The sequence below is a fragment of the Hippocampus bargibanti genome, linkage group LG09 (assembly GCF_051943395.1).
Source record: "Hippocampus bargibanti isolate YZ-2025 linkage group LG09, ASM5194339v1, whole genome shotgun sequence".
In the NCBI taxonomy this organism is placed as follows: domain Eukaryota; kingdom Metazoa; phylum Chordata; class Actinopteri; order Syngnathiformes; family Syngnathidae; genus Hippocampus; species Hippocampus bargibanti.
This window is the reverse complement of record NC_142742.1, coordinates 228,766-256,152: the sequence shown is the minus strand read 5'-3', so window position 1 is coordinate 256,152 and position 27,387 is coordinate 228,766. Positions and strand designations below refer to the sequence as shown.

The 27,387-nt window shown below is 45.7% G+C and overlaps 1 protein-coding gene across 2 annotated transcripts in view; it reads left to right on the top strand.

The window, feature by feature from the left end:
- Nucleotides 1-13,021: 13,021 nt before the first annotated feature.
- The window catches only part of gfra4a (GDNF family receptor alpha 4a), a 36,253-nt gene continuing 21,887 nt past the window's right edge, over nt 13,022-27,387 (top strand). The window contains exons 1-2 of one of the 2 annotated variants that reach the window (XM_089003623.1): nt 18,822-18,845; nt 18,981-19,190. In XM_089003623.1, the coding sequence (XP_088859749.1) occupies nt 19,094-19,190 (97 nt within the window). In that variant the 5' untranslated portion in view covers nt 18,822-18,845; nt 18,981-19,093. Of the gene's footprint in view, nt 13,318-18,821; nt 18,846-18,980; nt 19,191-27,387 lie in introns of those variants that run through there. The other variant, XM_089003625.1, reaches the window with a different exon arrangement.

Genomic DNA, 27,387 nt, shown 5'->3' with positions numbered 1-27,387 from the left:
TCTCGTTTTAGGAATTGAAAGACAAATTTGGCTTTCAAATCAATGTTTCTAGACAAGGTCCGGGTTTCACATTTTGAGTCAGATTCTGAAACAAGGATTTGTTTGGGGGTTTTCGTCTCGTGTTGGGAATTCACAGTCAATTCTGGCTTTCAAATGATTGTTTTTTTTTAAGACACGATTCGGGGTTCAGATTTTGAGTGAGATTCTTGAACAAGGATTTGTTTGGGGGTTTTGAATCTCGTGTATTTATCGTCAATTTTGGCTTTCAAATCAATGTTTTTTTAAAGACACGATTCGGGGTTTTCAAAGTCCGATTCCAAGTGTCATAGTTTGGGCTTCGACTGAGGTTTCAAGTTCCCATTTGGGTTTGAAGTCGGAGTTCAGCTTTTCAAAATGAGACTTGGCCGATTGTTTCTGGCTCGCTTTTCAAATCAGAATTTCGGGCTCGAGTCGGGCTCCGAAGCCACGATTCCAAATCTTGTTTTGGCGTTCAAGCTAGCGCTAATTCCAAAACCAAATGAACATTTCAAGTTGCGCTTTCTCTAAATGACGACCTGGTCCGCCAGGGACGAAAAACAACTTGAATCCAAATATTTGTCAACGCTTTTCGCCGCACGCGTGTCCGTGCGCCTCAAAGCGGAAACGTACGGAGGCGGACGGCAACGGGCAGAAGATGCATCGCAAGGGTGGCCTCGCGCCAGCCGTCACGTCGGCGGGCCTCTTCCCGTTTCTCGCCGGCGGCGCCGCCATACTTGACGACAAGATCGGCCGCCGCAATCTGCGCTAACACAAACGAGCGTCGGAGTTCGGGGCCATTTTCAAACAAAGTCAAATCCGTTGGATGATGCGACGCGATCCCGCGGCCGCCGAAGGTGTTACGGGATTTGACGCTAATCGACGCCGTACCTCAAAAGACTGCAAGGTGTCAAAAATGCCATACGGCGCGAAATATCTGGACCTATCATGGTGACATCTTGGTTTCTGAGCTTCGCCTTGCCCAAAAAAATGTTTGACGTTCTTCAACTGTGGTTCATTTGGATTGGATTGGATTGGATTTGCCTTTATTAGTCTCGCAGTGGAGAAATTTACATTTCACAGCAGCAAAGTTATGAAAGAAATGAAAGTAGAAAAGCAAAACAAAGGAGCTGCTGGAAAGGCAGCCACTCTCGCATTTGCTAGCGTCCCTGTCGGTTTTTTGGTGAAACAAATCTTACGACATGAGCGTCAAGTTGAGCTTAGCGTCTTATGCTCACCTTGATATTCTTTTCAAAATTAGCCGAGCTCGATGTGGTATGAAAGAATTTCCTTTTGCCGCGCCATTTTGCCAGTTATCGGCCAGCTGTTTTCACCTTTGCAATCGACTTTAGCTTTTAACTCATTCGCTGCCATTCTCCAATTTTTATTTGGGAATTGAAAAGCGCGACATGGAGTGCCATTCCCAAATTTGTACGGAGGGGTGCCAATCAAGCGCCGGTCGGACCTCTGGCAATGTTTTTTTCATTTTCATGCCACGAGGGGGCAGCATTTGCCATTGGCCCATGTTCGCATTTTGTTACAGCTTTAGCTGTTGTTAAAGTGCGATGGAAATCAATATCTATTGCGTTGTATTTTGTACAGCTGCCCCCATTTCAAGCTCAGATAACACCAGATCCATATAACTTTGGAATTAACTCTTTTTTATTCTGATGAAGGTTTCTAACGCTGTATTGAATGTTTATGTCGTCCTAAAAATTGTGTGGGTCCTGGAATTGGAGTGAAAATGACAAAAACCCCTGCACTGGATTGGACACATTTTTTTTTGCGTATCGTCAGCCAGTCAATGAGTTAATAACTATCTCAACCGACGCGTACGCTATCCTTAACCTGTCGCCTAGACTAGAAAGCTATGATAGCGCTTCAAGCTATATGTTGCTCGTTCACTTCTTTCTCATCTTGTTAAATTGATCGTACTTTGTCCTTCTTTCGTCTCCGTTTGACATCTTGTGGCTTTTAATCTTGCCAGTAAAATAGCGTCCGGGGCTCCTCAAATTGCCTAACCTTGTTTGAACTCGCTTTTCAAATTAGCATGCTCGTTATCAGCTCCTCGGCAGGCTTTTTCTTTTACCTTCAGCCCCCCTTTACACTCCCTTCCTTACCACTATAAAATCGGCGGAGGCAGATTGTGCGATCGTGAAAGCGGCAGCCGTATTGGCGCTTTTGGAACCAAATGAACGGGTGTGAAAATAGCGTGAATGGCGCTGCGCGGCGGCGGCGGCGGTCCTAGTGCGTCCTTCTTACCTTTCACGCCCGCCTCGCTTTTATGTTGGTGATAAATAAGGAAGTTCTTTTACTCTTACTCTTCTTTTACTTAATTCTACTTTAGGGCCCGCTGTAGCGATGCTAATGTTGCGCTGGGCCAAATGCGACTTTGTCTTCTCTGCGTTTGTCGCTCTCAGATTAGCCTCAGATTATTAGCTTTGTTTTTTTGCCGCCAACCTCGCTTTTCAAAATGAGTGTTTTAGTGTGTGTGTGGGGGGGGGGGGGATTTTTGGCTAGGTTAGCAAAATTCGTGTTCTTTTAGTTTAGCCTTCACTTCTTGCTATCGCTAGTATCTTCCTGTTTTCTATCGTTGATCATTTTTAATTATGTTAGCCTGTTAGCTAATTTCAGTTGCTCACATTTTAGTAAAGCCTTTCCCGTCGATTAGCAAGTGTTGTTAGCTTTCCTTAGTTTTTCTTAACCCGGCTGAGATTCTCTTCAGTGAACCTTTGCTAACCTAGCGTGTTTTGCTAAAGTGTTTATGACCTGGTTTACCAAATTTTCATTGCTTAACTTACTCAAGTCTTACTACTTAACCAGCTTTAAACGTTAGCATAAGCATTTTTTGGATAATTCCTGTTGTAGATTTTATTTTTAACCCCGCCCCCCCAAAAATGTCATTTTAGCCTACGCTTGTCTTCGTTTAGTTGAAGATGATTTCATCATACCTTCGCCAAGGTGTGTTTTTAACAAATCGTTTCACGGGGAACAATGAGACAAATTTAAATGAACGATGTCACGGCGCGGTTGAGTCGCGTGTTTGGGTGAAGTCGCGACACGGGCGCTGCGATATTCCACACGTGGCGACTTAATTGTACTGTGTTAAAATCTGTCTTTTTTTTTTCCTCGCGTGTTTGCTTTCAAAAAAAAGTGATCTGCCGTCATTTCTGGAGTCAACTAACTGTCACAGCAAGCGAGCCGCTGCCACCCACACGCCAAAACGCGGCAGAAATTTGGCAGGGCCGCTGTCACCGCGTCGGGAATATGCTAATCATTAGCGCCTCCTTGTCTATTCTCAGTGGGGACGCGCGACGACGTGGGCGGCTAATTAGGATTTTCATTTCTTCGCTTGGGGATCTTTGATTGCGCTTCGTTCAAGGCGTCTTTTGCACTCAAGAAAAAATAACATAAGCCACAAAGTCATGACTTCTCACCCAAAGACATTGTTCTCGCGGAAACAAATTCCTTGTGTGTCTACATACTTGGCAATAAAGATGATTCTGATCCTGATTCTGATTGGCTCGCTTTTAAATAGGTCGGCAAAAGGTTCCAGGTGACCCAAAAAGTGCAAATTGTCGTCGAGAAAAAAACAACAAAATATACCTAACAACGTTTTATCATCATCATAATAATAATAATCCATTTCATTTCTAAGCGCCTTTCAAAGCTCTCAAGGTCGCTTTACAGTCACAGGATAGGTTTTCCTGTGGGTGAGCAGCGGCAGCCACACACGCCAGCGTTCACTCAACCAGGAAGTAACTCAAATAGATAGCTAGCTAGATAGCTAATATATAGCCAACCAGATAGCAAATAGATAGCCAGCCAAATAGCTAATAGATAGCAAATGTATAGGATAGTAAATAGATAGTCAGCTAGGTCACTAGCTAGATAGCATTTTTCTAGTGTAGTTATATTTATTTTTCGATGAATAAAAGTAGAAGAGGTCAGATTGTGTTGTGGAATTTGTTGCGATATTTTGTTTTAATAATAATAATAATAATACATTTCATTTCTAAGCCCCTTTCAAAACTCTCACGGACACTTTATAGTCAATATAGGCAATAAAACGTGCCATTTATGCTAATGTTATGCAAAGTGGCCGTCACTTGAAAGTTTCTCTGCGTCTTCGCCCAGCCTCGCTGCTCAGTCATTGATCAGTCATTGGAATAGAAGAAAATTGACACATTTGACCTAATGGGTCTCGTTTAATCCCCTTCGGCGAGGCTACCCTGCGTTTAGGCATGACATTTCGAGAAAATCAAAGAAAATATATATATATATATATATATATAGTTGCCTTTAGCACTGCGATCTGAGAGTTTGGATTTGAGACCAAGCGCTAAAAAATGGGCTAAGCAAATTTGCCCTTTTTGCAAATCAGCTCAGAAATTAATTTTATTGGCCACACCTGCCGCTCACCGCAATACATTAGCGGCTAATTGGCTAACGACACCAGGAAATCCCCCCTTTTTAATTAGCCACAGCGCACGTCGCGACTTTGCCGCCTTACCGCTCGGACGCTACGGCCGGATTTCCCGTGACGGCGATTCACTCGCTACTCGCCAGACTATAAAAATGGACAATGATCCTCCGGAGAAAGTCCCCCATCGTTTACCTTCCCGCGGCTGCTAATTAGATTAACGACACCTCACATTCTGAAGAGCCCTCCAGGGCCTGGGCGGGGGGAGGCTGGTTAGCAGTTAGCTTAGCGCCCGCTGCGTATCGACCGCGGCTGGCATGGACTCAATGCAACGCTTCCGCGGGGACGTTTTGAAAGCAGTCGATATTTACGGGAATTGCTGCCGGGGGGGCTCCCGTTGTAATTTGGCGCGAACATGTTGAGTCGCCAATGGGCGGCGGCGGCGGCGGGTGTGGTGGGATGATGGAATTTTCTGGCTCTCCATGCAGTGCATTGACGTGACCTTTGTCACTGTGATGTTGTAATTATCAGGCTTCGGGTGCTTGGATTGGAAATCCGAGTCGCTTTTCCCGAGTATCGAGTAGATTTTTTGACACGCACACAAATGGGAGACGACAGAGCTTGAAACAAAAAAACAACAGGCAAGGTAGATGTCTCATGCAGCCTGTTCCAAACATTTAAAAATAGGAAACAAATCAACCGGAGGAAACGTGATTTATTTATTAAATTTGTATGATTTGTTTAATTTTTTTTTTTTTTTTTTTTTTCCTGGGTTAGGCGATGACGAGCGACTCCCCGCCTTAAAGTTGTTTTCCATTAGCGGAGAAACACTGTGGAGACGCCAGGAGAAGGAGTGCTCGCACGCTCGGACAAGACCAGGAAGAGTGGTGTAAAAAAATGGTGGTACAAATAAATAAAAGAAAACAACCCGAAGAGAAGCAGCCCGAGCGAGCAATAAATACCTCTTGGCCCACGCACAACATTCCCTCGTGATCCACCCAAAAGAACTGAAAAAAAACATGCCAACGGACATTTTGGACTCAAAAGCTTGGAAAGCCATCGTCAGAAATAGATTGCCGGAACGATCACGGTTTTTTTTGTTTGGGGGGGGGCTATAATTAAATATTTTTGTGGTGTGTCGTGTGTAGTGTAATGATAAATACTAATAAATGAACAAAAAATAATAAATACAAATACTACTAAATAGATAAATAACCAAAGCAAATTCCTGGGTGTCGGATGACTCACTGCGGGAATGGAAAAGTTGTTCTTTTTTTTGGCCTTGTGCCGTGCAGCGACAAACGACAGAGTAGCGGACTTCAAGATGCACGCCTCGAGTCGCCGCATTTGATACCTCCGCTTCATCAGTCAACATTTCTGCCTGTGGAGTTTACTCCTCGTTTAAATGCCTGAAAATGTGAGAATCAAACGGCGCGCATTTCCCGTCAGGGTTGGGCGCGACGACATGCGGAGACGCCCCGGCCTCTTGAGCCGCGGGCTGCCGACCCCTGCGCTATCGCTGATGTAAACGCCAACCTCCTCAGAAAGAATTCATCATCTTTGTAAGAGCCCGAGGGAATAGTTTCACGATGGCTCCAAATCCAAAATCCCCAACATTTGAGTGGACGCCATGCAGGTGTGTGTTGACAACAGCGCCAGGTGGTATTTTCATCAATACTGGTGAGAATAAAGCGACAAAACAACCGAGCTCTCTCTCCCCTTGCGCAGAAAGATAAACATTGGAGCAAAGGCAAGCTGCACGTGATGAAAAAGTGAAGCGAGAACATCGGACCAAGGCGCGCCCCTTCAAGGGTGTCGTCCTTAGCGGCAAATTTCAAAAGGGGAAACCGCGAGCGGGACGCTGACCAGCGGCTCTTTTGCGGGAGAAGCACGATTTCGATGAACGCAAGGAGAAACTTTACATGCCGCAAGATCGGATATATCGATATTTTTTCCCACTCCCGACAATAGCGATATAACGAGACTTTACTGTATTTATACAAACCTTAAATATACATTCCATACAAAATATAGTCGTGAATTAACTTCTGAACAAATACAATTTACGAGCGACCGTTCGGAACAGATCTCGTTTGTAAGTTGGGGACCGTCTATATATTAATTTCATCCGGAGAAGGTAGGACTATATTTAGATGTATTTGTGAAAATAAACCCTAGTGTTGATTCTTGTCTAAAAGAGAACTCCATTCTGGAAAAAAAAGGAAGCGAGAGAAAGTAATTCCCACAGTTGGGAAGTCGGAAGTAGGCGGCTGTCTAATGGGATGGAAATTAATGATGGAGCAAAACAAACAATTAGAGCGTTTGCGAGCGCTAAGCAGGCTCCTCCGCTAGGCTGCAAGCGGCGCCAACGGGCGGCGAAGGTGGAAGGCGGACGCTCCCTCAGGTGGGCTGGCGGCGACTGATTGGATTCCATCCTCAGGATGGAATTTATTTGACTTCAATTACCAACGAAGCACTTTGCAAGCGTTGCGCATTTCATGCTCTGTTGCCATTTCGGAATGCATTCGTAGCGTAGCAGTTCGGTGGTGCGCTCGTGCTTTTTAAGTAGATTCGGGAAAATCACAAGATGGCGACGGAAGGCCATTCTTGGCGCGCCGTCCAGGAGATTGCGTCGCTCTTGTTGGGATGTCGTGTGGCCAGGCGGAGCCTCGAGCCGAAACCTTGCCGATGTACCGCTTCATGGAAACCATTCTTCGGGGTCCTCTTGCCTCTTTCTGTTTGTTCCTTTGTTTCATGCGTCGAGCCATGAGGGGGAGGTTTAGCCTCATTTCCGTCCGCTTTCTGCTAACAAGCTAGTCCTCATTTGTCTTTTATTTAGCACAGCTACGCCGACCGAGCTTGAAAACAAATAATCGCTTTCAGTGGCAACGCGTTCATTTCAAGCTAGGCCCATTAGCAGAGCAAACGCAAGCGTGCCACCAATCAGACGCGCGGGAGACAAAGTGGCGGCGTGACGCTAATGTGTTGAAATGGCGCGATCGTAACCGGGGGAGGCTGCTTCATGAACGATTCATGCGCGTCTTTGGCTGCGTGCTTGGAAAAAGAGCAAGATCCTCGCCCGACGAGGCCCATCCTGATCTCAAAGGTCAAAGTCTTTGGGTCCGCCTGAACCAGACCGCATCCGACCTGAGCCATCCAAAGCTAACCGCGTCGTGACAAATCCAATCGCACCCAGACGGCATTTTGATTTAAAACGACGAAACCAGCTCCTGAAACACCGAACCGTAGTCCAAAGACCGCAAACATACCGCAACGAACCAAAATTGTCATCAATGAAGCCGTACTACTAGCGGCAAAACTAACACTAAAATCTCGTTAGCAATTATGCTATCGCCTGCCGTTTAAAATTGATGTTGTTAAATGAATGATTAAAGGGAAAAAAAGAATCTGCATTTAGTGTTAATATTTCTTGATTTATTTATATAGCTGGCTAGCTAGCTAGCGAGCTATTTGCTATCTATTTTCTATCTGGCTGGCTAGCTAGCTAGCTATTGATGAACTATATAGCTGTCTAGCTGGCTGGCTAGTTATCTAGCTCGCTATTAGATATCTATTAGCTAGCTAGCTTTCTATCTCTTTGCGTTACTTCCACGTTGAGTGAACGCTGGCGCGAATGGCTGCCACTGCTCACATGCACACAAAAAAATCTGTGACTGTAAAGTGTCCTTGAGAGTTTTGAAAGGCGCTTACAAATGAAATGGATTATTCTGATTATGAAGCCACTATTTGAGCTCAGTAGTACCCGATAGACCCCCCCCCCCCTTCGAATCCCTTACCCCAAATAGGCGTCGCGGTTATGCAAATGAAGCCGTCACATGTCAAAGATGAGGCGGGACCAAGGCCCCCCCACGGCCCCCCACTGCTTCTTTGATGCGAGGCGGCGAAAAGGTTGCAGCGAGTTCAAATGGCGCAGATTGAAATTATTACCCCCCCCCCCACCCGTCAAAATGATTTGGAAAGACAGCGTCAGCAACCCCCCCCCCCCCCCCCCCCCCCCCCCGCGTTTCCCTGACCGAACCATCCCTTTTTTTTCTCAAATCCATCTTGCAAAGCATCAAAGGTTTCATTTCAAGATGACATTTTTGACTGTAATGAAATAAAAAGAGTTGATTCCATCCAGCGAAGTGGCGGTCGCTCGGCGTCCAAAGAATCGGGCCTCTGCCAGAGCGCCGAGTGCCAAATGAAACGAGCAAGTCAAGCTTTTGGGAAAACGCGTCCGCTTTGCTTTTGCAGAGTCGCCGTGGCCCGCCTTACCTTTCACACTGAAAGGTAAGCAAAGCTGCAATGTGCTTTTGTTGGATGCACTCGCTCAAGTCGGCAACAAGGTGGTGAATGGGCAATATACCCACTTTCTTTTTCTTCACTCATCAATGAAAAACGCAAGTGGCGATCAAAAAAAAAAAAAGGGCGGCTGGCGGTTTGATTTTTTTAAATGGAATTTTATGCTAACTGTGCAGGCAGCATTAGCGTTGTTGCTCCATTCAATTGGGACGCTTTTCTCATTAGCGACGAGAACTCATTCTGCCGCCGTCACATCCTTCGGGGACTCCTTTCCGCCCCGCCGACGGCGAGAAGGGGGGTGGGGTGGGGTGGGGGGGGTGGGGTCAGAAATAACGGCGCCGCAAACGGGTGGCCGGCCTATCGGTTGTTGTCCAAGGGGCCCGATTCTCGTTCTTTGCCGAGAATTTGCACAAAGGATCCGTCAAACCAGCGATGGCCGCGTCATCGGCGTCGTCCCATCAGCCGGACTTGCAAGCAACGCACCCTTTCACGTCATTCGGGACGCAATGTAGCCTAAAAAAGCTCCAAAGCAGAAAGTTAGCCCAAATGAGCGCCAATTCAGGTTTTGGGCCATTGTTTTCCAAGCTATTGTTTTGTTGTTGTTGCCGCCTAATTTGGCTGGAACGTTGCGATCATCACCAAAGCACCAGTTGACGCAATTCGGGACTGAATTTAGCCTTAAAATGCTCCAAAGCAGAGCGTTAGCCGACATAAGACCACTTTCAGGATTTTGTTGTTGTTTTTGCCGTCTAATTTGGGTAAAACCTTGCGATTGATGTCGTTCGTTGGCACCCAACGCGCCATTTCACGCAATTGCAAACAGATTTTAACCGTAAAATGCTGCAATGCAGGGAGTTGGCCCAAATGAGCGCCGATTCAGGATTTGGTAAATTTCACATCTTTTTGTTGTTTTTTTTTGCCGGCAAATTTGGCTGGAACGCTGCGTTGAGAGTTTGGCGGCCATTTTGAGAGTTGGTCGTGAAGAAGGGGTCGCCTTGCCGATTGAATTGAACGGTATTAGTAGTTGTGCCTTTGATTTGGCCCAATGCGGCTAATCTGCTCCTCGCGCGCTTCGGCGAAGCTTTTTTATCCGCCGGCGTCTTTCGGCCTCCGCCCACCTGCTTCAAAATGACATTTCAGGATTCATTCCTTCAACTAATTTGGTGGCTTTCAAATCGGCCGCCGAGCACCATTGAAAATGCGGGACAAACGGCGGCGGCGGCGCTAATCTGCTCGCTTGGTATTTATCCAGGCGGCACACGCGCGCCCAAAATCCACACGGCGAGTCATAATCAACAGACGCTAACCTTGGCGTCAGGAAATTAGCACCTTTTATGTTTTACACACACAGAAACAAAAGCTTCTGTGGTCATCGTGATAAGCAACCATGAAAAAAAAGGCCGATTTTTAACTTGGAGGGTGTCCAAGTCGAGGCCCGCGGGCCAAATCTGGCCCGCCGCAGCCAATCAAACTGGAAAAATTTCATCTATTGAGCTCGCTAGTTAGCGATCGAGCCTATCGCTAGCAATCGAGTTTCTCGCTAGCTAGAAATCCAGCTAGCTAGTGAACGAGCTAGCTAGTGATCAAACTAGCTAGCTCTCTTTCTATTCAGATAGCCGGCTAATCCCTAACATAAATTTTATGATGCTTGCTGAAGACCCAACCAAAATTTGAAATTGTCGCATGCAAATCACAAAAAGAAAAAAAAAAATTTTTTTACTTTTGACTCCTTCACTGCCAGATGATGTGCACATTTTTTCCACTCCAGTGCCAGGGTTTTTGTCATTGTCACTCAAATTCCAGGATTCACAGAATGTTGACTTTTAGGACTACATCAACATTCAATACAGCACTACAGCACTTTATTGTCACCCTAGCATGAAAAAAAAATGTGAATGGCGCTGTACATGACATTTTCAATTCAGGAATAAATTCATGAAAGGCAGTGAATGAGTTCAGGGTGGCGTCAATGTTCCCCTTTTTCAAACAGCTCGTAGCGCGGCTTCGCTAGCTTTGAACGTAAGCAAGTCCCGAGCGAACCCCAAGCTTGGCGGCGCGTCTCAAATTCCTCCTTGAAGCTGACACGTCAAAATGGCACCTGGGCCAAAATTGTGCCGCTGCGCCGCCGCCGTAAATAGGCCGCAACGATTTTGAATAATGAATGTTGTAACCGGGCCGCGCTACGCTAATGAGTCCGTTGGAGGAAAGGGGGGTGCGTGGAGGGCGGGGTCCGGCATACGTTTCCCCCATCTGATCATTCCGTTTCCGAAGCCTGCCCATTCGTTTCATTTTTTTTTTTTCCTCCGAGGAATCCGTTAGCGACGTGACGAGGGAAGCGTTACAACCCATTAGCGTGATGCTAACGCATCATGGGAAACGCCATTCACAGGCTAATGAATGGCATTTTTGGCATCGTTAGGACTGATTTGATCAAAATCACAATCATCTTTATTGCCAAGTATGTCGAACACACAAGTCATTTGTCTCTGGGAGAACACGCTGCACTTGTAGCGTTCGGCATCATCCAAAAATTGCAAAGAGGCACCAGAAAGTTGTATTTGGGTTACTGTTTGAGGAGTTAATGGCGACGGGGGAAGAAGCCGTTGAAATGTCTGCTGGATTTGGATCGGTAGAGCCTGTATGAGGGGAGTCGCTGGAAAAGGTGGTGGGCAGGGTGCGCGGGGTCTGTGTTTGGATTCTCGCAGTTGTGAAAGTCCTCGAGTGTGGGTGGGTAGGGCGGCGACAATGACTTTTTTCCGCATGCTAACAAAGTACGCTTGTTTTTTTTCAGTGAAACGTTTCAAACTGATGATGACAACCAAAAAAAAAGAATGGCTTCTCAAAAAGAGAATTAATCATTGACCCCCCCCCCCCAAAAAAAAAATATACTTCAAACCCTAACTGTGATTTAAAACCCTACTGTGAAAACCGTAACAGTGAGCTGCAGTCAATTTGCAATGGAGGGACTCAATTTGGATAAAAAAAAAAATTAAAAGTCCACTTATCGTGACCGCTCTTTGTCACACAAAAGCAAAAGCTGTTTGCCGACCGATTCTGTTGCGCTGCTTTACTTTGTGTTTTTTTGGGTTTGGTTTCCCGCTTGTACAAAAAAAGTGACGGTGGCGCCGCCGCGCTTGCCATCAATAATTCAGCAGCTTAGTCACGTCACCCCCCCCCCCCCCGGTTGGGATTTGGGGGATTTTACTCAACGACTAGCGGGAGGTTAGTGCCTTAATCCAAAACGCAAACCCGAACCCGGATTTCAAAGCCTTATTTGACGCCCGAATGCTCGCTGGGAACCTTAATCCACGTTAAATCCCAACGCCGGTGAAATAAAAAATACAATTTCTGGTTTCAAAGTCAACTTTGAAACCCTGAAGTCAGTCTTGAAAGCCTAATCTCAGTCAGGTTTCTAACCTTGACTCCAAATCGTGGTTTGAAATCCAAATTTTACACCCTGACCCAGGTTGGAAACCCAAACCTGAGGCACCACCTCTGACTTGAAACCCGATTCTTGGCTTCAAAGTTCCATTTGAAACCTGAACAGGGGCTTAAAAGCCTCCATTTAGCTTAAGATCGGAACGCGGCTTCAAAACCGCCAATTAGAAGCCCTGACCCGGTGGAACGCTTAGAAACCTTGACGTCCGCCGGGAATGGGCAAGCCGCGGCGACGTGTGCCGTCAGCCAAGAAATGTCATTGGACAAGGTCAGGCTTCATCATCTCAACGCCCGATCGCTCGATGCCGCGACATTTCTCGCGGGGCCCGTAAAGGCCGAGCGGTCGCGGCCAAAGAAACCCGAAGCGCCGAAAGGCAAATGGCGATTGGCGCTCTCGCGCGGTCCCGTCGAGTCGGCAGCCGCGACACTGGCCCAAAAAAAAAAATGGCCCTGTAGTCTTGAAACCCTAACCGGATCTCAAAGCCGTATTTGACGTGAGACTCCGCCCCCCCTCCCCCTCCGTACCTTAAAACCTTGAAACCTGAGCCTTTTTTTGTTCAAAAGCCGACTGTTGCCGCCCCATGAGTTGGACCCCAACCTTGTTTTGGAAGCCTTACTTGATCGATCGCCTCAAACGCCGTTGAATTGTCAACCCCACGCAACCCCCCCGTGTCGCGGTGGTGGCAAGTTTTGTCCCCCGTCATCTTGCCGTGCTGCCCGCGCCGCCTCACCCCCTTTTATGACGCCAAACGCACGGTGGCGCCAAGCGGCGTGTGCGCGTACGCAGATTGAGGAGGCGGAGGAGGGACGGTGGCGCGCGCCGCTTTGCGCGCGCCACCTCAGAATCATCCGCAGTTTTCCGCGCGGACGCTTTCCACGGACGGCGAGGAAAGCCCACCGCAGTGGGCTTCTTTGGCCCCGCCCCCTTTTGTCCAAAGTTAGTTGATGTCCCCCAGCATGTCCGCGGCGGCTGTCCCGCTCCTCTTGGTCTTCCTCTCGCCGATGCCGCCGTTGCGCTCGTGTGGATTTACGTCCGCCGCTGGCTTGTAGCTTGTCGGCCCCCCCCTCAGCCGCGCAGACCGCCATGGACCACCTCCTCCTTTTTGCGGGACCCCTGCACATCGTCCTCGTCCTACTCGGTAAAAAAAGACCAACGACTGCTTGGCGCCTTGAAAGTTTGCACGCCGACCTGACGTGACGCTCGCACGCTCGGCGGATTGCGCGCGCGACAAACATTGTGAGCTTGCGTGTGTGTGTGTGTGTTTGTTGTGTTCATGTGTGTGTGTGTGTGTGTGTGTGTGTGTGTGTGTGTGCATACCATTAGGACAGGCACACGTCAACTATACACACACATATACCGACACGCACACACTTATACATGCACATATACAGTATACACACATATACCATGTATACACACACACATACACATTTACACGCAGGTACACACACACACACACATCTTATACACACATATGCACATATACACACATACCATATGCACACACACATTTACACACACACATATATACCACATACATACAAATACACAGGCAGATATCCTGAGATATAGTTTCTCCACTGCCAGACGAATAAAGGCAAATCCAATCCACACAACACACATATACACATACACACACACACACACACATATATATACACACATTGCCGCATACACACATACGCAGATATTTGTCATATACACACACACACACACACACACACACACACACACACACACACACACACACACACACACACACACACACACACACCTACCATATACACACATACATATACATATCAACACCTATATTCACACACATATACCACATACACGTAAACACAAAATAAGAGTACATTTTTGTGCATACTGGAAATTGGTTTTGTGTGTGTGTGTGTGTGTGTGTGTGTGTGTGTGTGTGTGTGCGTGTGTGTGTGTGTTTGAGGCAGGCGGGCAACAGTCAGTGTTTGTGATTTCTTTTTTGCCTGCGTGCAATTTGCATGTTGTCCCCTTGTGGCTTTTCTCCGGGTATTCCGCTTCCCTCTGCTTGAAATTGTCCCTCGGTGTGTTGTTGCTCTCTGTGTGCCCTGCGAATGGCTGGCAACCTGTTCAGGGTGTCCCCCACCGCCCCCTGAAGAGTCGCAGATTCAAACATTGATAGAAAGGATCGATATTTGCGTGTACGTGTCTATGTCCACGCCATCCCATTTCCATCCACTCATAAATCTCTTTGTGATGGTTTAGGGCACAGGTGTCCAAGTTGAGGCCCGGGAGCCAAATCTGGCCCCACGCATCTTTTTATTCGGTCTGCCAAATCAGATCAAACTTGTGACATTTCATCTATCACACAAGCAATTTTCAGCAAAAGCTCTTCACGTGCTCAACAATGCCCGCTCGCTCGCTAGCTCGCTCGCTAGCTAGGTCTCTTTGTATTCAGCTAGCCGGCTAATCCCTTACATCGCAGGTGTCCAAGTCAAGGCCCGGTGGCCGGATCTGGTCCACCGCATCGATTTATTCGGCCCGCGAAAGCATATCAAACTTGTGAAATTCCACGCTCATCTATCCAGCTGGCTAGCTAGCTCGCTCTTTCTATTCAGCTAGCTCAATCATCCCTTACATCGCAGGTGTCCAAGCCAAGGCCCGGGGGCCGAATCTGGCCTGCCACATTATTTTATAGCTAGCGATAACATCGATCGCTAGCGATAAGCTAAGTTTGATCTGCTTTCGTGGGCCGAATAAAATAATGTGCTGGAGCAGATTTGGCCCCCGGGCCTGGACTTGAGCACCGGTGCTTTACAATATTTCGTTTTTTTTTTTTTTTGTAGCTCTACTCAGGATAGACGAGCCTCCAATAATTCATGTGGCGAAGTCAAAGTGGCGTCCTCAGCTAAATTAAAAATAAGTACAAACTTTCTCAAGGGGGCTTCCGTGTCGAAGCGCTACTTCATCCGAAAAGGGGGTGCTTAGAAAAGCATGTGTTTGCAAACTGTTTAGCCGTCTTTGCTTTGGATGTTTTTTATGCACTTTGTCACTTTGAACAGCGACATCATTGACATTTCAAAGGCTTATTTGGAGCCGGCTCCTTCAAGCGTCGCCGTACGGTTTCGGCTAAAGCAACTTTGTCATTTTTTTATGTCAGGCAAAAATGTCCAAAATACAAAATGACATGCAAAGTGGCGAGCCGACAATGGAGATCGACACGCTTGGCGGTCGGTGCCAGTGAATCAAAGTCACCACGACGGAGGAGGATTTTGGCTTTTTTCGCCCCCATCTTATCATGTTAAAAGCCCGTCATTTTATCCCAGGACCATTACGGCGGCGGCAAAAAGGCGGCAAAAAGGCGGCAAAAAGGCAGCTGTCCTTCGCTCAAGGATCTGCCATTTAGTGGCCCAGCCCCGCCGGAGTTAACTGCCTGCCTGCCGGCTGAAAAAGGTTGACATTAATTCACCAGCCACAACTTTGTGTGTGTGTGTGTGTGTGTGTGTGTGTGTGTGTGTGTGTGTGTGTGTGTGTGTGTGTGTGTGTGTGTGTGTGTGTGAATGCAACTGAGTGGTAAGGCTTCAAAGGTCCTCGCTCCACTGCCACTTCCCGTGTCCGCTGTCTCATAGCAACAAGCCCTTCAAAATAAATCAGAAATAAATAAACACACACACAAACATACCTACATATCTACGCAAGTAGGTAGGTAAATAAATAAATACATACATAAGAATAAATAACTAATGGATAAATAAAGAATACATATTTTTAAACAATAAATCAACAGATAAATAGCTAAATAGATGAATGAGTAAATAAATAAACAAATACATACAAATAAACAAAAAAGAATAATTATTCTTAAATAAAAAATAAGTAGATAAATAGATGAATAAAGAATGGATGCTAATAAACAAATAAGAATAAATAACAAATGAACAATAAAGAATAATTTAAAAATAAACAATAAACACATACATGAATAAACAAATGAATACATACATAAATAATTCAAATAATAAATAGATGACTCGATTAATGAATGAATGAATAAATAAATTCATAATTGATTTTAAATCAGAAATAGGTATCAAAATAGATGAGTGAATGAATACATGATTATAAATAAATAATAAACAAATGAATGAACAAATTAACAAATGAATATATGTGTCTATATATATATATATTCATCATTTACTCATTTGTTCATATATATATGAACGAATGAGTAAATGATGAATATAAATAATGAATGAATTAACAAATGGATGAATGAATAAATAAATAAATGATTGAAAATCTTCAGTGCCCAAAGTCATTTTGTATTGGATTGGATTGGATATGCCTTTATTGGACCTTCAACCCCCCATTTTGTGTCAGTACCTTTGACACACGCATTGATGCCGGATTTAACAAAAAAAAAGTGTCTTCAACAAGCCGGCCGCGTGAAAGGGTCTAAACAGTCACCATTGGACCTCCGTGATTTCCCTGAAGCAACTTGGGCAACTTCAACTATCCCTATTGTGTAGTAAGCACCCCTTTCACACAAAACGGTGTGACGGGATTTTAAAAATTGGCTTCAACAAGCTGTGTGAAAGTGGTGACATAGTCATAACACAATCCATGAAAGCGCTACATTTGCAGGGCAACTTCAACCCCCCCCCCCGTCCCTTATTTTGCGTCTGTACCGGCGACAAACCCCCCCAAAAATGGGCTTGATTGATGAACTCATTGTATTCACAGTGTGAATATATCTTGATTTATTTATCTAGCTAACCAGCAATCTAGCTGCCTATCTCGCTAGCTACATATTTGCTATCTAGCTCCCTGGTCGGTTCTCTAGCTATCTATCTATTAGCTATTGGCTAGCTAGCTACCTTTCTATCTATTTGAGTGAACGCTGGCGCATGTGGCTGCTGCTGCTCACTCAAAGAAAAGTGTATCCTTGAGAGTTTTGAAGGTGATGATGATGATGATTTTTATTATTCTGATTTTGATTATTGTCAATTCCGGGATGGCAGTCAATGAGTTAGTCATCTGTCAACTTTTTATCAGAGTCAATTTTGAACGGTGTTCCTCAGGGAAGCGTCCCAAGTACACTTCTCTTTGTACGAAGGCTTTCCCCGTTCGTGCCTTGATAGCGAAAACGGCGAAACACGAATGTGATGTAATACGATGCGCTAGCTTTGGCGTCTCTTAACATAAGCCAGCGCTAAGATGGGAGTCGTGGGGGAGGGGGGGGGGGTTGCGCAGCCCCTTCTTATTGGAGCCGGTGGGATCATCTCCCTTTTCGCTAAGCGCCTAAATCCTCTGCGCCAAGCTCTTATTTATTTATTTATTTATTTATTGTTCCGCCGCCGCGCTTCTTCTTCTTGAGCTTGAATTCCAAAAGCGAGCGACAAGCGTGATTCGCACCCTGACGCGACGACCGAGTCAAGGCGCCCGGCGTGTCACACTTGAACTTTTTCCGCTTATCTTCAATTCAACTTTTTCAACAACACGGAGCGAAAAGAGATGACGACCCTTTCACGCTAACAAGGTTTAGCCGGTAGGAAAAAAAAGGTGTGCATCACCACAATTGCGCAAGGCATAAAGTCCAATTAAAATCTCCTCGGGCAACGCCTTCAGCTTCCGACGGGCGGGTCAACGCGCCAACCGAATGCAACCACACGCGTGTTTTGTGTCTTTTTTCACGCAGGGCGGCGGCGGACGCTTGACGGAAGAATGGACGCGGAAGCCTCGTTTAGCCGACCGACGCGGCCAACGTTGATGGCGTGCGCTTGCGAGCGTCCAATTACCTCTGCTTTGTCAGACAAATTAAAAGCGCAGCACAACATGTTTATCCGTTTAGTAAGCGGATGCCTGAAGGTAGCCGTTTATCCCCCCTCGCACGCCGTCAACGCTGTTTTTTTCCCTCTGTTGCGCTGAACGGAGACAGAATGAGGTTGAAGCGATCGCGCACATTTCCTGGAGGTCGTAGCAGAGGGGTCACGAAGCCCCTTTGACGCGGTTTCTATACCCCCCCAGCCCATTCACCTTCATTTCATGATTTTGCGGTGAAAGGCTTTGAAGAAGGTTCTTAATTTATCGTTTTCGAATTGTTCCCATGTCTGCGTGAAAGGTTTCGGAATAATGTTTGATGAAGCCCCGGCCGGCATCTGAAGTCATAAAAGATGAGTGATGGTGGATTTGTATCCCTTTTCATGCTGTTGATCAAAGCCGGGTTTTTTTTGGCCCCGATTGCAGTTTTTTTTCTGAAAGCTCAACAAAATGGGGTTGAAATCAACATGTAGATTTGCCATCGCCTCTTTCACAGCGCCTGTGAAAGATGTCTTGGTTTTGTTTTGTCCTCTCTCTCATTGTTATGCGTGAAATGACTTTGGATCGGGCTTTAAGTCCATGTCTGTAGCAGAGATGCCTTTTTTTCCTCCCCTCCAATAAGGTTTGACGCCGTCCCACAAATGGCCCGGCATATCAGATAATAAGAGCGGGCCACGCTTATTTCATTCCAGATCTTTTTTCTCCGTGTACTATTTTTGTAGAAGTTTCACACAAATGAGGTGTAGCTTTGCGGAGCGGAGCCCCTTTCGCACAGCCTGTCAATGTCGTCCCTCCTTCTGTGCCTTGAGCGTTTCAGGGGCTTGGGCCACAATATTTCCGGTATCGGAGGTAGTTTCAGAGGTGAGATTGATGCCCGCGTAGCCCCTTTCACGCCGCCTGCCAAATTTCTACGCGCCTCTGTTGTGTACAGAAGGTAGATCCTCCCCATTCATTTCACCTTTTGATTTTTTTTTTTTTTTCCCTCCCGCATCGGAGTCAACCTCGGACTTTGCCCGCCGCGGAAAATGCGCGCTTCCCGAGAGCTCCATCAGGACCATTTCACGCTTCGCTTTGATGGCGTCTGCGCTGTAACCGGCGACCCGTAGCAAATGACAGCCATCCCCGACGAGGGAAGAGAAAGTCTCGGGTGGTCCGCCGGGCATCGATCGCGCACTTCAAGCCAGATGGAGCCAGAACTTTTTTTTGGTGAGTTTGATCAGCAACCAGAACAAACAAAGAGCAAGTCTCGCTTCAATCTTTTAAGCGGCCGATTGGATGAAAGCCTCCGAGACCCTTTCACGCGGAATTGAGCGCCGGCAGAAGGGGCCGATAAAACTGCCGAGAACATCGTTTCACGTTGTTGAAATGAGTGGAACACACCTTCACCGTAATCAATATTTCTATTCATCGACCAGAATCCAATCGTCGACTACCAAAGATGGATCAATGTGTGAAATACGTGCCGAGGAGGCTCTCACCCAGCTTGGCGGGGAAATTCAAGCTTTCGACTAAACTGAATAGGACAAAGATTGGTGATCGGCACCGCTTTTGAGTTGAAGACAAAGACCTGTCGTATCCATGACAAGGCACGAAAAGTCAGTCAGGTTGGAAGCGCCTGGCCTTGAATAGAACATGTCCTTGATTAGGGAATGAGGATTTTGCTGGGTCGTCTGTCGTATTTCCTATGTCCCCCTTTGAGTGCGGATGTGGTTTGTTATCGAGTGGTTATGGGACCGAAAAAGACCCCACCGCAGGCTAGTTTTATGCCGAAGAGGACACAAATAAAATGACGGTCGAGCAGAAGGAGATGATTGAGAACCATGAACGAGCTGTGCGTTTGTGTGACTTAGCGTCCAGTACCAGTATGCCAAGTCGACCTTTGCTACGCGTGGCTAAGGGTGTTTCTGTGTTGTCTAAGCAACGGTCTCGGGCAATCGAAAAGGTTGAGTAACTTCTGTTGATTTGGATTAACAGAAAGCGGCTAGCAGGGGACAGTGTGACTGAGGGTATTATCGCCCAGAAAGCACGCCGACTTCACTCGGCTATCATCAAGAGGCAACTACATCAACCACCTTCACAAAGGTCAATAAAACCACTTGATTAGACAGTCCAGTTTACTTCTTTCATTACAATCCAATAGCACATTTATTAGACATAAAATAAAGTCTATTTTGTGTAATTTGAAGGCTTATTTCGTAGAAAATGATGTTTTATGGGGACCTGGAAACAGATTATTCTGATTTTTAATGGTTTCTTATGGGAAATAAATATTTGGAAGATGAACTTCTTGCCTTACACACACTTTCTGGGAAGCAATGAAGTTCGTAAGCCGAGTATCATTTTTTTAGTTGATTCTTCTCACGCAACGCAGTCTTCCTGGCTCCCAAAATGCTTGGACTCTGTTTTTGAAAGCTTTCAAAGCGTTTATCGGCATGGATGTGATTGTGTTATGAGGGTGTAAATGCCGCGGCCGTTTGGGCGGCGAACCGCTGTTGTCGCTCCCATGCCTCTCTTTCACGGCAAAGGACTCGGAATGGGTTTCAAAGTCGAATTTGACGGCATCGGGGGGGTGGAATGAAAGGCCTGGCGGAATGGCAGATGCGTCGCGGCTTTCACGCAGGCCAACAACGCCGCTTTGATGTATTCCCACGTCGCCATGTGCACAAATCAAGACGTAGGCGGATCACCTTGTCCAAGGTGCACCCTGATGATGGTGGGCAATTCCCATCCTCTTCGGGTGGCGCCGCGCCGTGATTGCCTCCTAAATCCTAGCGTCGAGGCACCGGCACGCTCCCCTTAGCAGCGCCTCATTCGTCGGTTGGTGAGCGGACGCTTTTGTCTCTCGTGTTAGCGAGCTCGTCGAGCCATAAAACAATTGGAGAGGCGATAAAGTGGACTCCAGAAAAGACCACAGTGCACTCTAATGGTACATCTACCTAGCATTAACCACATTTTAGGTATACCAGACTACCCATCTTTTCTCTTATCTACCTACCTACCTACCTACCTACCCACCCATTCACCTTCCCCCCTACCTTACCTCCCTACCCCCCTACCTAACCCAAGCACCCTACCCACCTACTTACCTATTTTCCTAACTACCCACTGACATCCCGCCCTACCTACCTACCACCCAGTTTATCTCGCTACCTAGCAAGCCATCTATCCATTTATTCAACTACCCATCCTTACCTAGCCATCTCTCTAGTTACCTACCTATCCAAGTACTGACCGTTCCTCCAACCGCCTGCCTCGCTACCTATCCGTCCATCCATCCATCCAACGACTCATCTTTTGATCATCTAAATACCTCCCTCCCTACCTATCTCCACAACGAACTATCTATTCAGCTGCACAGAGGCGGATGCTTTTGAAGGGACAGCGGCGGGCGCTAGTGGCTCGTGTCCACAGTGCGGCGTAAAAAGTCAACGAAGCGTCACCTTTTTGCGTCGGCCGTATAAAGGGCCTCCGTTGCGGTTTTAATATCCCAACCTCTTGCGGGTCGGTCGGTTCCCGGGCCATCGCCGTAATTAGCCCCGGCGGAGTCATGTTTGTTGCTGACGTCGAGCGGGCCAAATGCGGGGAAGCAAAAATGACGTATTGGACCTGCGGGGAAATCTTCCCCAGATCAACCATGTTAATTATTCATGTCTGAATCCCTCCTTTGTTTCATTTATTTTTTAGTATGCAGTCGTGTGAGTGCATCCTCTGCACATGCTCTGCGCAGGCTAACATGTTTTCCGAGGGCCTCCTGGGTTGAGACACGGCGGACAATTACAAAGATGTGCAGTGAGGAGAATTGCAATTCGCCGCTATTTAAAACCAAGCGAGCAATGACCGTCCAGTTACTACAATCGAGTGACCTCTCTCGGCCAATATCTCCTCATGCTAAAATCGAGCTGTAGCTAAAAAGCTGTTTGGCGTACAGCGGCAGTTTGCTCTGCGGCGGCTCGGATGACTATGAAACATTGATCCAAATGTCTTTTCAAGGTGAAAAGATCTCAGCTTATCTTCGCTCCAAATCGACCGCTCACTCCTAGCGAGCAAAAGGAAAGATGATCACAAGCATATCATTTGGCTAGGTTTGATTATCCCAAAACGTTTTTTGTAAGTCGTCAAGAATGGAGCAGAAAAGCTTTCCGTGAGTTATACCGAACGGCCACCGGACAGCGCTCATTAGCAGCTCATTAGCATCTTTACCTGACATCAAGGTAAAAACTAGCTAGCGTATGTTCAATGACTTATGTGACCCTGACTGAAGTCAAAGTAATTCTAACTAACAGCTAATATCTAGCTAAAATAAAATACTACCGCTCAGTTGAACATAACGTCAAGATAAAAACTAGCTAGCGTATGTCCAATGACTTATGTGACGCTTACTGAAGTGGAAGTTCCCATCGAGTACAAAAAAATGCTAACCTTAATCTCTCCAGGCGCAGCAAATGTCAGGACACTTTCTGCGTTACCGCTGAAAATACTTTTATTTTTGTTTCAAATTGTTCCAAAACGTTTTATTCGATTTTTTTTTTTTTTTTGTAAGTCGTCAAGAATGGAGCAGAAAAGCTTTCCGTGAGTAATCTCGGCAACTGGAAAGCGCTCATTAGCAAATTTACCTGGAAGAGCATGACGCGCGTCAAACCTCCCAGACGACGCCATGAAACCTTCCGTGCTGCAACGTGACTAACATATCCGCCTTAAGTGCGTTAGCCACCATGTAGCGCCTTTGAAGTTCCTGTGCTGCTTACGCACGCACACACAAACAAACACAAGCACACACACAAATACACACATGCCAAGTTCAAAGAATCAGAAATGTTTTTTTTATCTGTTTGTTCAATGACTGCTTTGAGGTTCTTGAAGCATGGCTAGCTTAGCGGAGCGTCACAGAGATGGCAAATATCACTGACGCTAAACGCTTGCTTAGAACGCAAAAGCAAACGTGATGTCAACCTTCGTTACTTGATTGACACACGAACATCTCGCTAACAAATAATTATCCGTATCTTGTTTTAATTATCTCACATTTAACATCTCGCTAACTGGTGCTGGCTATATGTTAGGTTTTGCTTAGATAGATATTTGTCGTTTACTGTACATACAATGTGAATAGGTGTTAGCTGTTGGCTAGTCACGGACTGGATGCTAATTTAAAATATGACATTGAATCCATCAATCTTTATTTATGTGGCATTTTTCATACATTAAAATGCTACTCCGAGTGCTGTACAGCTGAAACATTTCAAAGGTACAACATAAAAAGACATTTAAAACGTTTTTGGCCAATGTAAAAATGTCTTCAAAAGTTTGTTGCCGCTTAATTGCTTTGTTTTTTCGTAATGTCTTTTTCAACATGATGATGAAGGCGACAGATTGCTCGCTGCTGCTGGGAGGTCTGATGGCCGCTTTGGCACAGAAAAAAAAAACACATTAAAAATGTGACAAGAAAAGCATTCCCCCCACGAGGACCTGTCTTTTATGATTAAAAACTACAAACGTGTTCCCGTTTGAGAGCCCGGGGATCTGTCTTTCATGATTAAATACTCTTTGATGCACAAAAGACCACGGTAGACTTGATCGTCGACTTGATCTGAGGCTTGCTAACAATTAACGTGTTAGCAAGCCTCGAAAGACCATTTTAGGCTTTTGTCACCTCGATCCGTGGTCGCTAATGACTAATGTGGAGCAATGTATGAATTATCCAACTACCAACTAACATCTAGCTGAAAACAAAACAAAAAAGTCCAGCTAACATTTAGCTTGACGTTAACTTAATTGGAGCTAACAGCTACAATCTAGCTAAAACAAAATACTACCGCTCAGTTAAACATAAATTCTAGACAAAAACTAGCCAGCGTATGTCCAATAACTTATGTGACTCTTACTAAAGTCGAAATAATTCTAGCCAACAGCTAATATCTAGCTAAAATAAAATACTACTATCACTTCGTCAAACCTAATATCTAGACAACAACTAGCTAGCTCATGTCCAATGACTTAAGTGACCCTTACTGAAATCAAAGTTTCTGTCCGGTACAAAAAATGCTCACGTTTATCTCTCCAGTGGCTTCAAATTTCAAGACAAAGCCACTTGTTTATACACTCTTTTTTGTTGTTTTGTTTTGGAGTTACACACCAAAACACCCGCAGGCAGGGAATAAAAATCATCAATGTTGTGGCATGTTGATGAGGGATGACGGAAGACAAATGATAGAAGACGGACGGACGCATTGAGCGCTTGGGCTTTTGGTTGCTCACGTAGCGTAGCGTAGCGTAGCCTGGGAAATGAACGTTGTCGTGGCGTCTTCATCATTCCAGGACGGAAAGTGGGCCAGCGACATGATGAGCGTTTGTTTGCTATCTGCCCGGCGTTCCCTGGTCGCCAGCCAATCGTAGAGCAAAGAGGAAAAAAGAAAACAAAACACCCGACAGCTTGATTGACAGCTACATTGACATCTACGGAAACTTGAAGTTTGAGAAAGTAAAGTTTATCCAAACAGACAGATTAGAACAAACTATGAAAGACTAACAAAGCTCGAACTGACTGACTCGCATTTCTGCACGGTCGAGCTCCACCTACTCAAGCGTACAAAACAACACCACTATCGTGTCATTAACCTGGGAGCTAACCACTGCGCTTAACAACTCGGTGCTAACAACTCGGTGCTAACATACTCTTACCCTCGTTGGTAAAACAACTGACAACTTATGTCTTGAAAACAACAAACGTGTTAGATAAACTTCCGGGTTGAGCGAACGCCGGCGCGTGTGGCTGCCGCTACTCACCCGCAGAAAAAATAGCCTGTGACTGTAAAGTGTCCTTCAGAGTTTTGAAAGGCGCTTAGAAATCAAATGTATTATTATTATTATTATTATTATAAACAACAAACAAAGTAGGCCCTCACAACCGATGCGCCACTTATCATTGCATGAAGCTAACAGTAATTAGTTAAGTGGTTAGCACAAGAAATCGGTCTTCCCCGAGTGTATCCTCAACAAAGTTAGCTTTATCTCTTTGATATCTTTCAATATAAATTAGTATCTAGGTATCGAGATGAAGACCACTTGGTCCAGATAGGACATGTAGCGATAGCACAGTGGATAGTCTGCACCAAGGGTGTCAAAGTGTTTTTTTGCAGCGGGCCACATTGCTCAATCGCTAGCTCGCTCAATCACTAGTTAGCTTGCTCCCTAGCTAGCTCACTCGCTAGCGAACTTAATCGCTATCTCTATAGATGAGCATGTCACTTGACATGCGTGTTTTGCTTTCGCGGGCCGAATAAAATGATGTGGCGGGCCAGATCAGGCCCCCGGGCTTTGGCTTGGACACCTGTGCTCTACACGCTAACAATAGCCCGTTATCTCGAGCGTTATGGGGCTCCTGCTACTGAGGGAGGTTGCTTTGGGGCTAGAAGCGAGCGGATGCGATCACCTTGATGAGGACGCTCAAGGTTCAATGCCTTTTAGCTCGCAGGCGGGATCGCGGCTAACTCCGTTGAGCTACGCTAATTGGCCACTTTGGACCCTGTTTTGTGGATACCCATGCCCACACGTTAGCTACAAGTTACCTTTTAGAAAGACATCGGTTCTTAGCTCGATTGTTAGTTCGATATCGGTTCATATTTTTGATTCTTTGCTAGTCCGGGCTAAGTTGTGAGAACAATGTCTGCGGTTTGATCGTTTTTCGTTGTAGATGCTTTTTAGATGTTCCTTAACTGTTAGCCTTTTACCACGTGCTAGTCGGTCAGTCTAAACAAGATGTTATTTGTCCATTGTTGAGATGTTTTGTCACAGAAATCACTTGTTAGTTCGACTTTTGTTCCTTGCTGGTTTTTTTGCTAGGATTTAACTCGATTTTGCTTTATGCTAACGTTACTTCTTGTGTAAATGTTAGCCATCGACGAGCTAGATGTTAGTTGTTGGATAATTGCCGATTGCTAGACTGTTACTAGAAGTTACTAATTTGCCTGATGTTACATTTGTCGCTGGTTGTTAGTTTCCTATTAGTCATTACATTACATTATTAGTCACTGTGAGACTAATAAAGGCAAATCCAATCCAATCCAATCCAATTACCACTTTGCTAATTGTTAGCAGAAGCGTTTTTCGTTGTTAGCTAAAACTTAGCTTCTAGCGTGAGCTGTTAGCTTGACACGAAGTGAATCTATCAATGTTTGTAAACACTTGAACGGAATTCCATATTAATCATTTCAAGGTTTCTGTTTATTTGTGCCGAAGTTTCCCGTTGCGCCGCGTCGGCCGTGGTCCAGTCACAAACACTCTTCCAAATAATGGCCGCCGCGGAGGGAAAGTTGACGTGATTCACGGCGCCGCTTTCAAGTCTCATCACAGTGTTTAGTTTAGTTTAGTGCCAGCGACCTTTCTTTTCTTTTGTTTCTTCTCCATTACATTTCCACTGAGGTGGAAGTAAGCCCCCCCACCGTCTCCTCTTGGGTGTACCGGGCAATGCTGTGCACACTTGTAATGATTTGTCAGGAAGGCATGCATCATCGGGTATCATCGTGTATCATCCCACAAATAGCCGCGGGAGTGCAAAGCTTCTATTTTTGCTTCTTTTTTCCCCCCATCGGACTGTTTTTGTGCAGCTATGACAAAATACAGCCCGTATCCATTCGCCAATAGTTTTATGTGATGACGCGCTGCCGTTTCATTGCGGTGGGTGAAAATTGTTGTTTAATAAAGGGCAATGACAATGGATCACATGCTAACTGTCGATATGCTAGCATACGTTATAGCCACAGTATATCACTCCTATTTATGTGAGCCGGCCGGGTGCCTGTTTCAAATGATAACGGATCACATGCTAACATGCTAACTGTTGGTATGCTAACTTACGCTATAGCCACACCTATTTATGTTAGCCCGCTGGTTGCCTGTTTCCAATGAGAATGCATCACATGCTAACATGCTAACTGTTGGTATGCTAAAATACGCTATAGCCACACCTATTTATGTTAGCCGGACGTGTGCCTGTTTCTTATGAGAATGGATCACATGCTAACATGCTAACTTTCGGTATGCTAACTTATGTTAAAGCCACGGTATATCATTCCTATTTATGTTATCAAATGTTATGTTATCCCCGGGTCCCTGTTTCAAATGAGAACAGATCACATGCTAACTGTTGGACAACTTACGTCATCGCCACGGTAGTTCACTCCTATTTATGTTAGCCGGTTGGATGTCTGTTTCAAATGACAATGAATCACATGCTAACAGTCGGTATGCTAACATACGTTATAGCCACAATAATAATAATAATAATACATTCACAGTATTTCACTCCTATTTATATTAGCCGGTTGGATGTCTGTTTCAAATGACAATGGATCACATGCTAACATGCTAACGACCGCCCGTCGTGAGTAGAAGAAGTGTCTTGGAT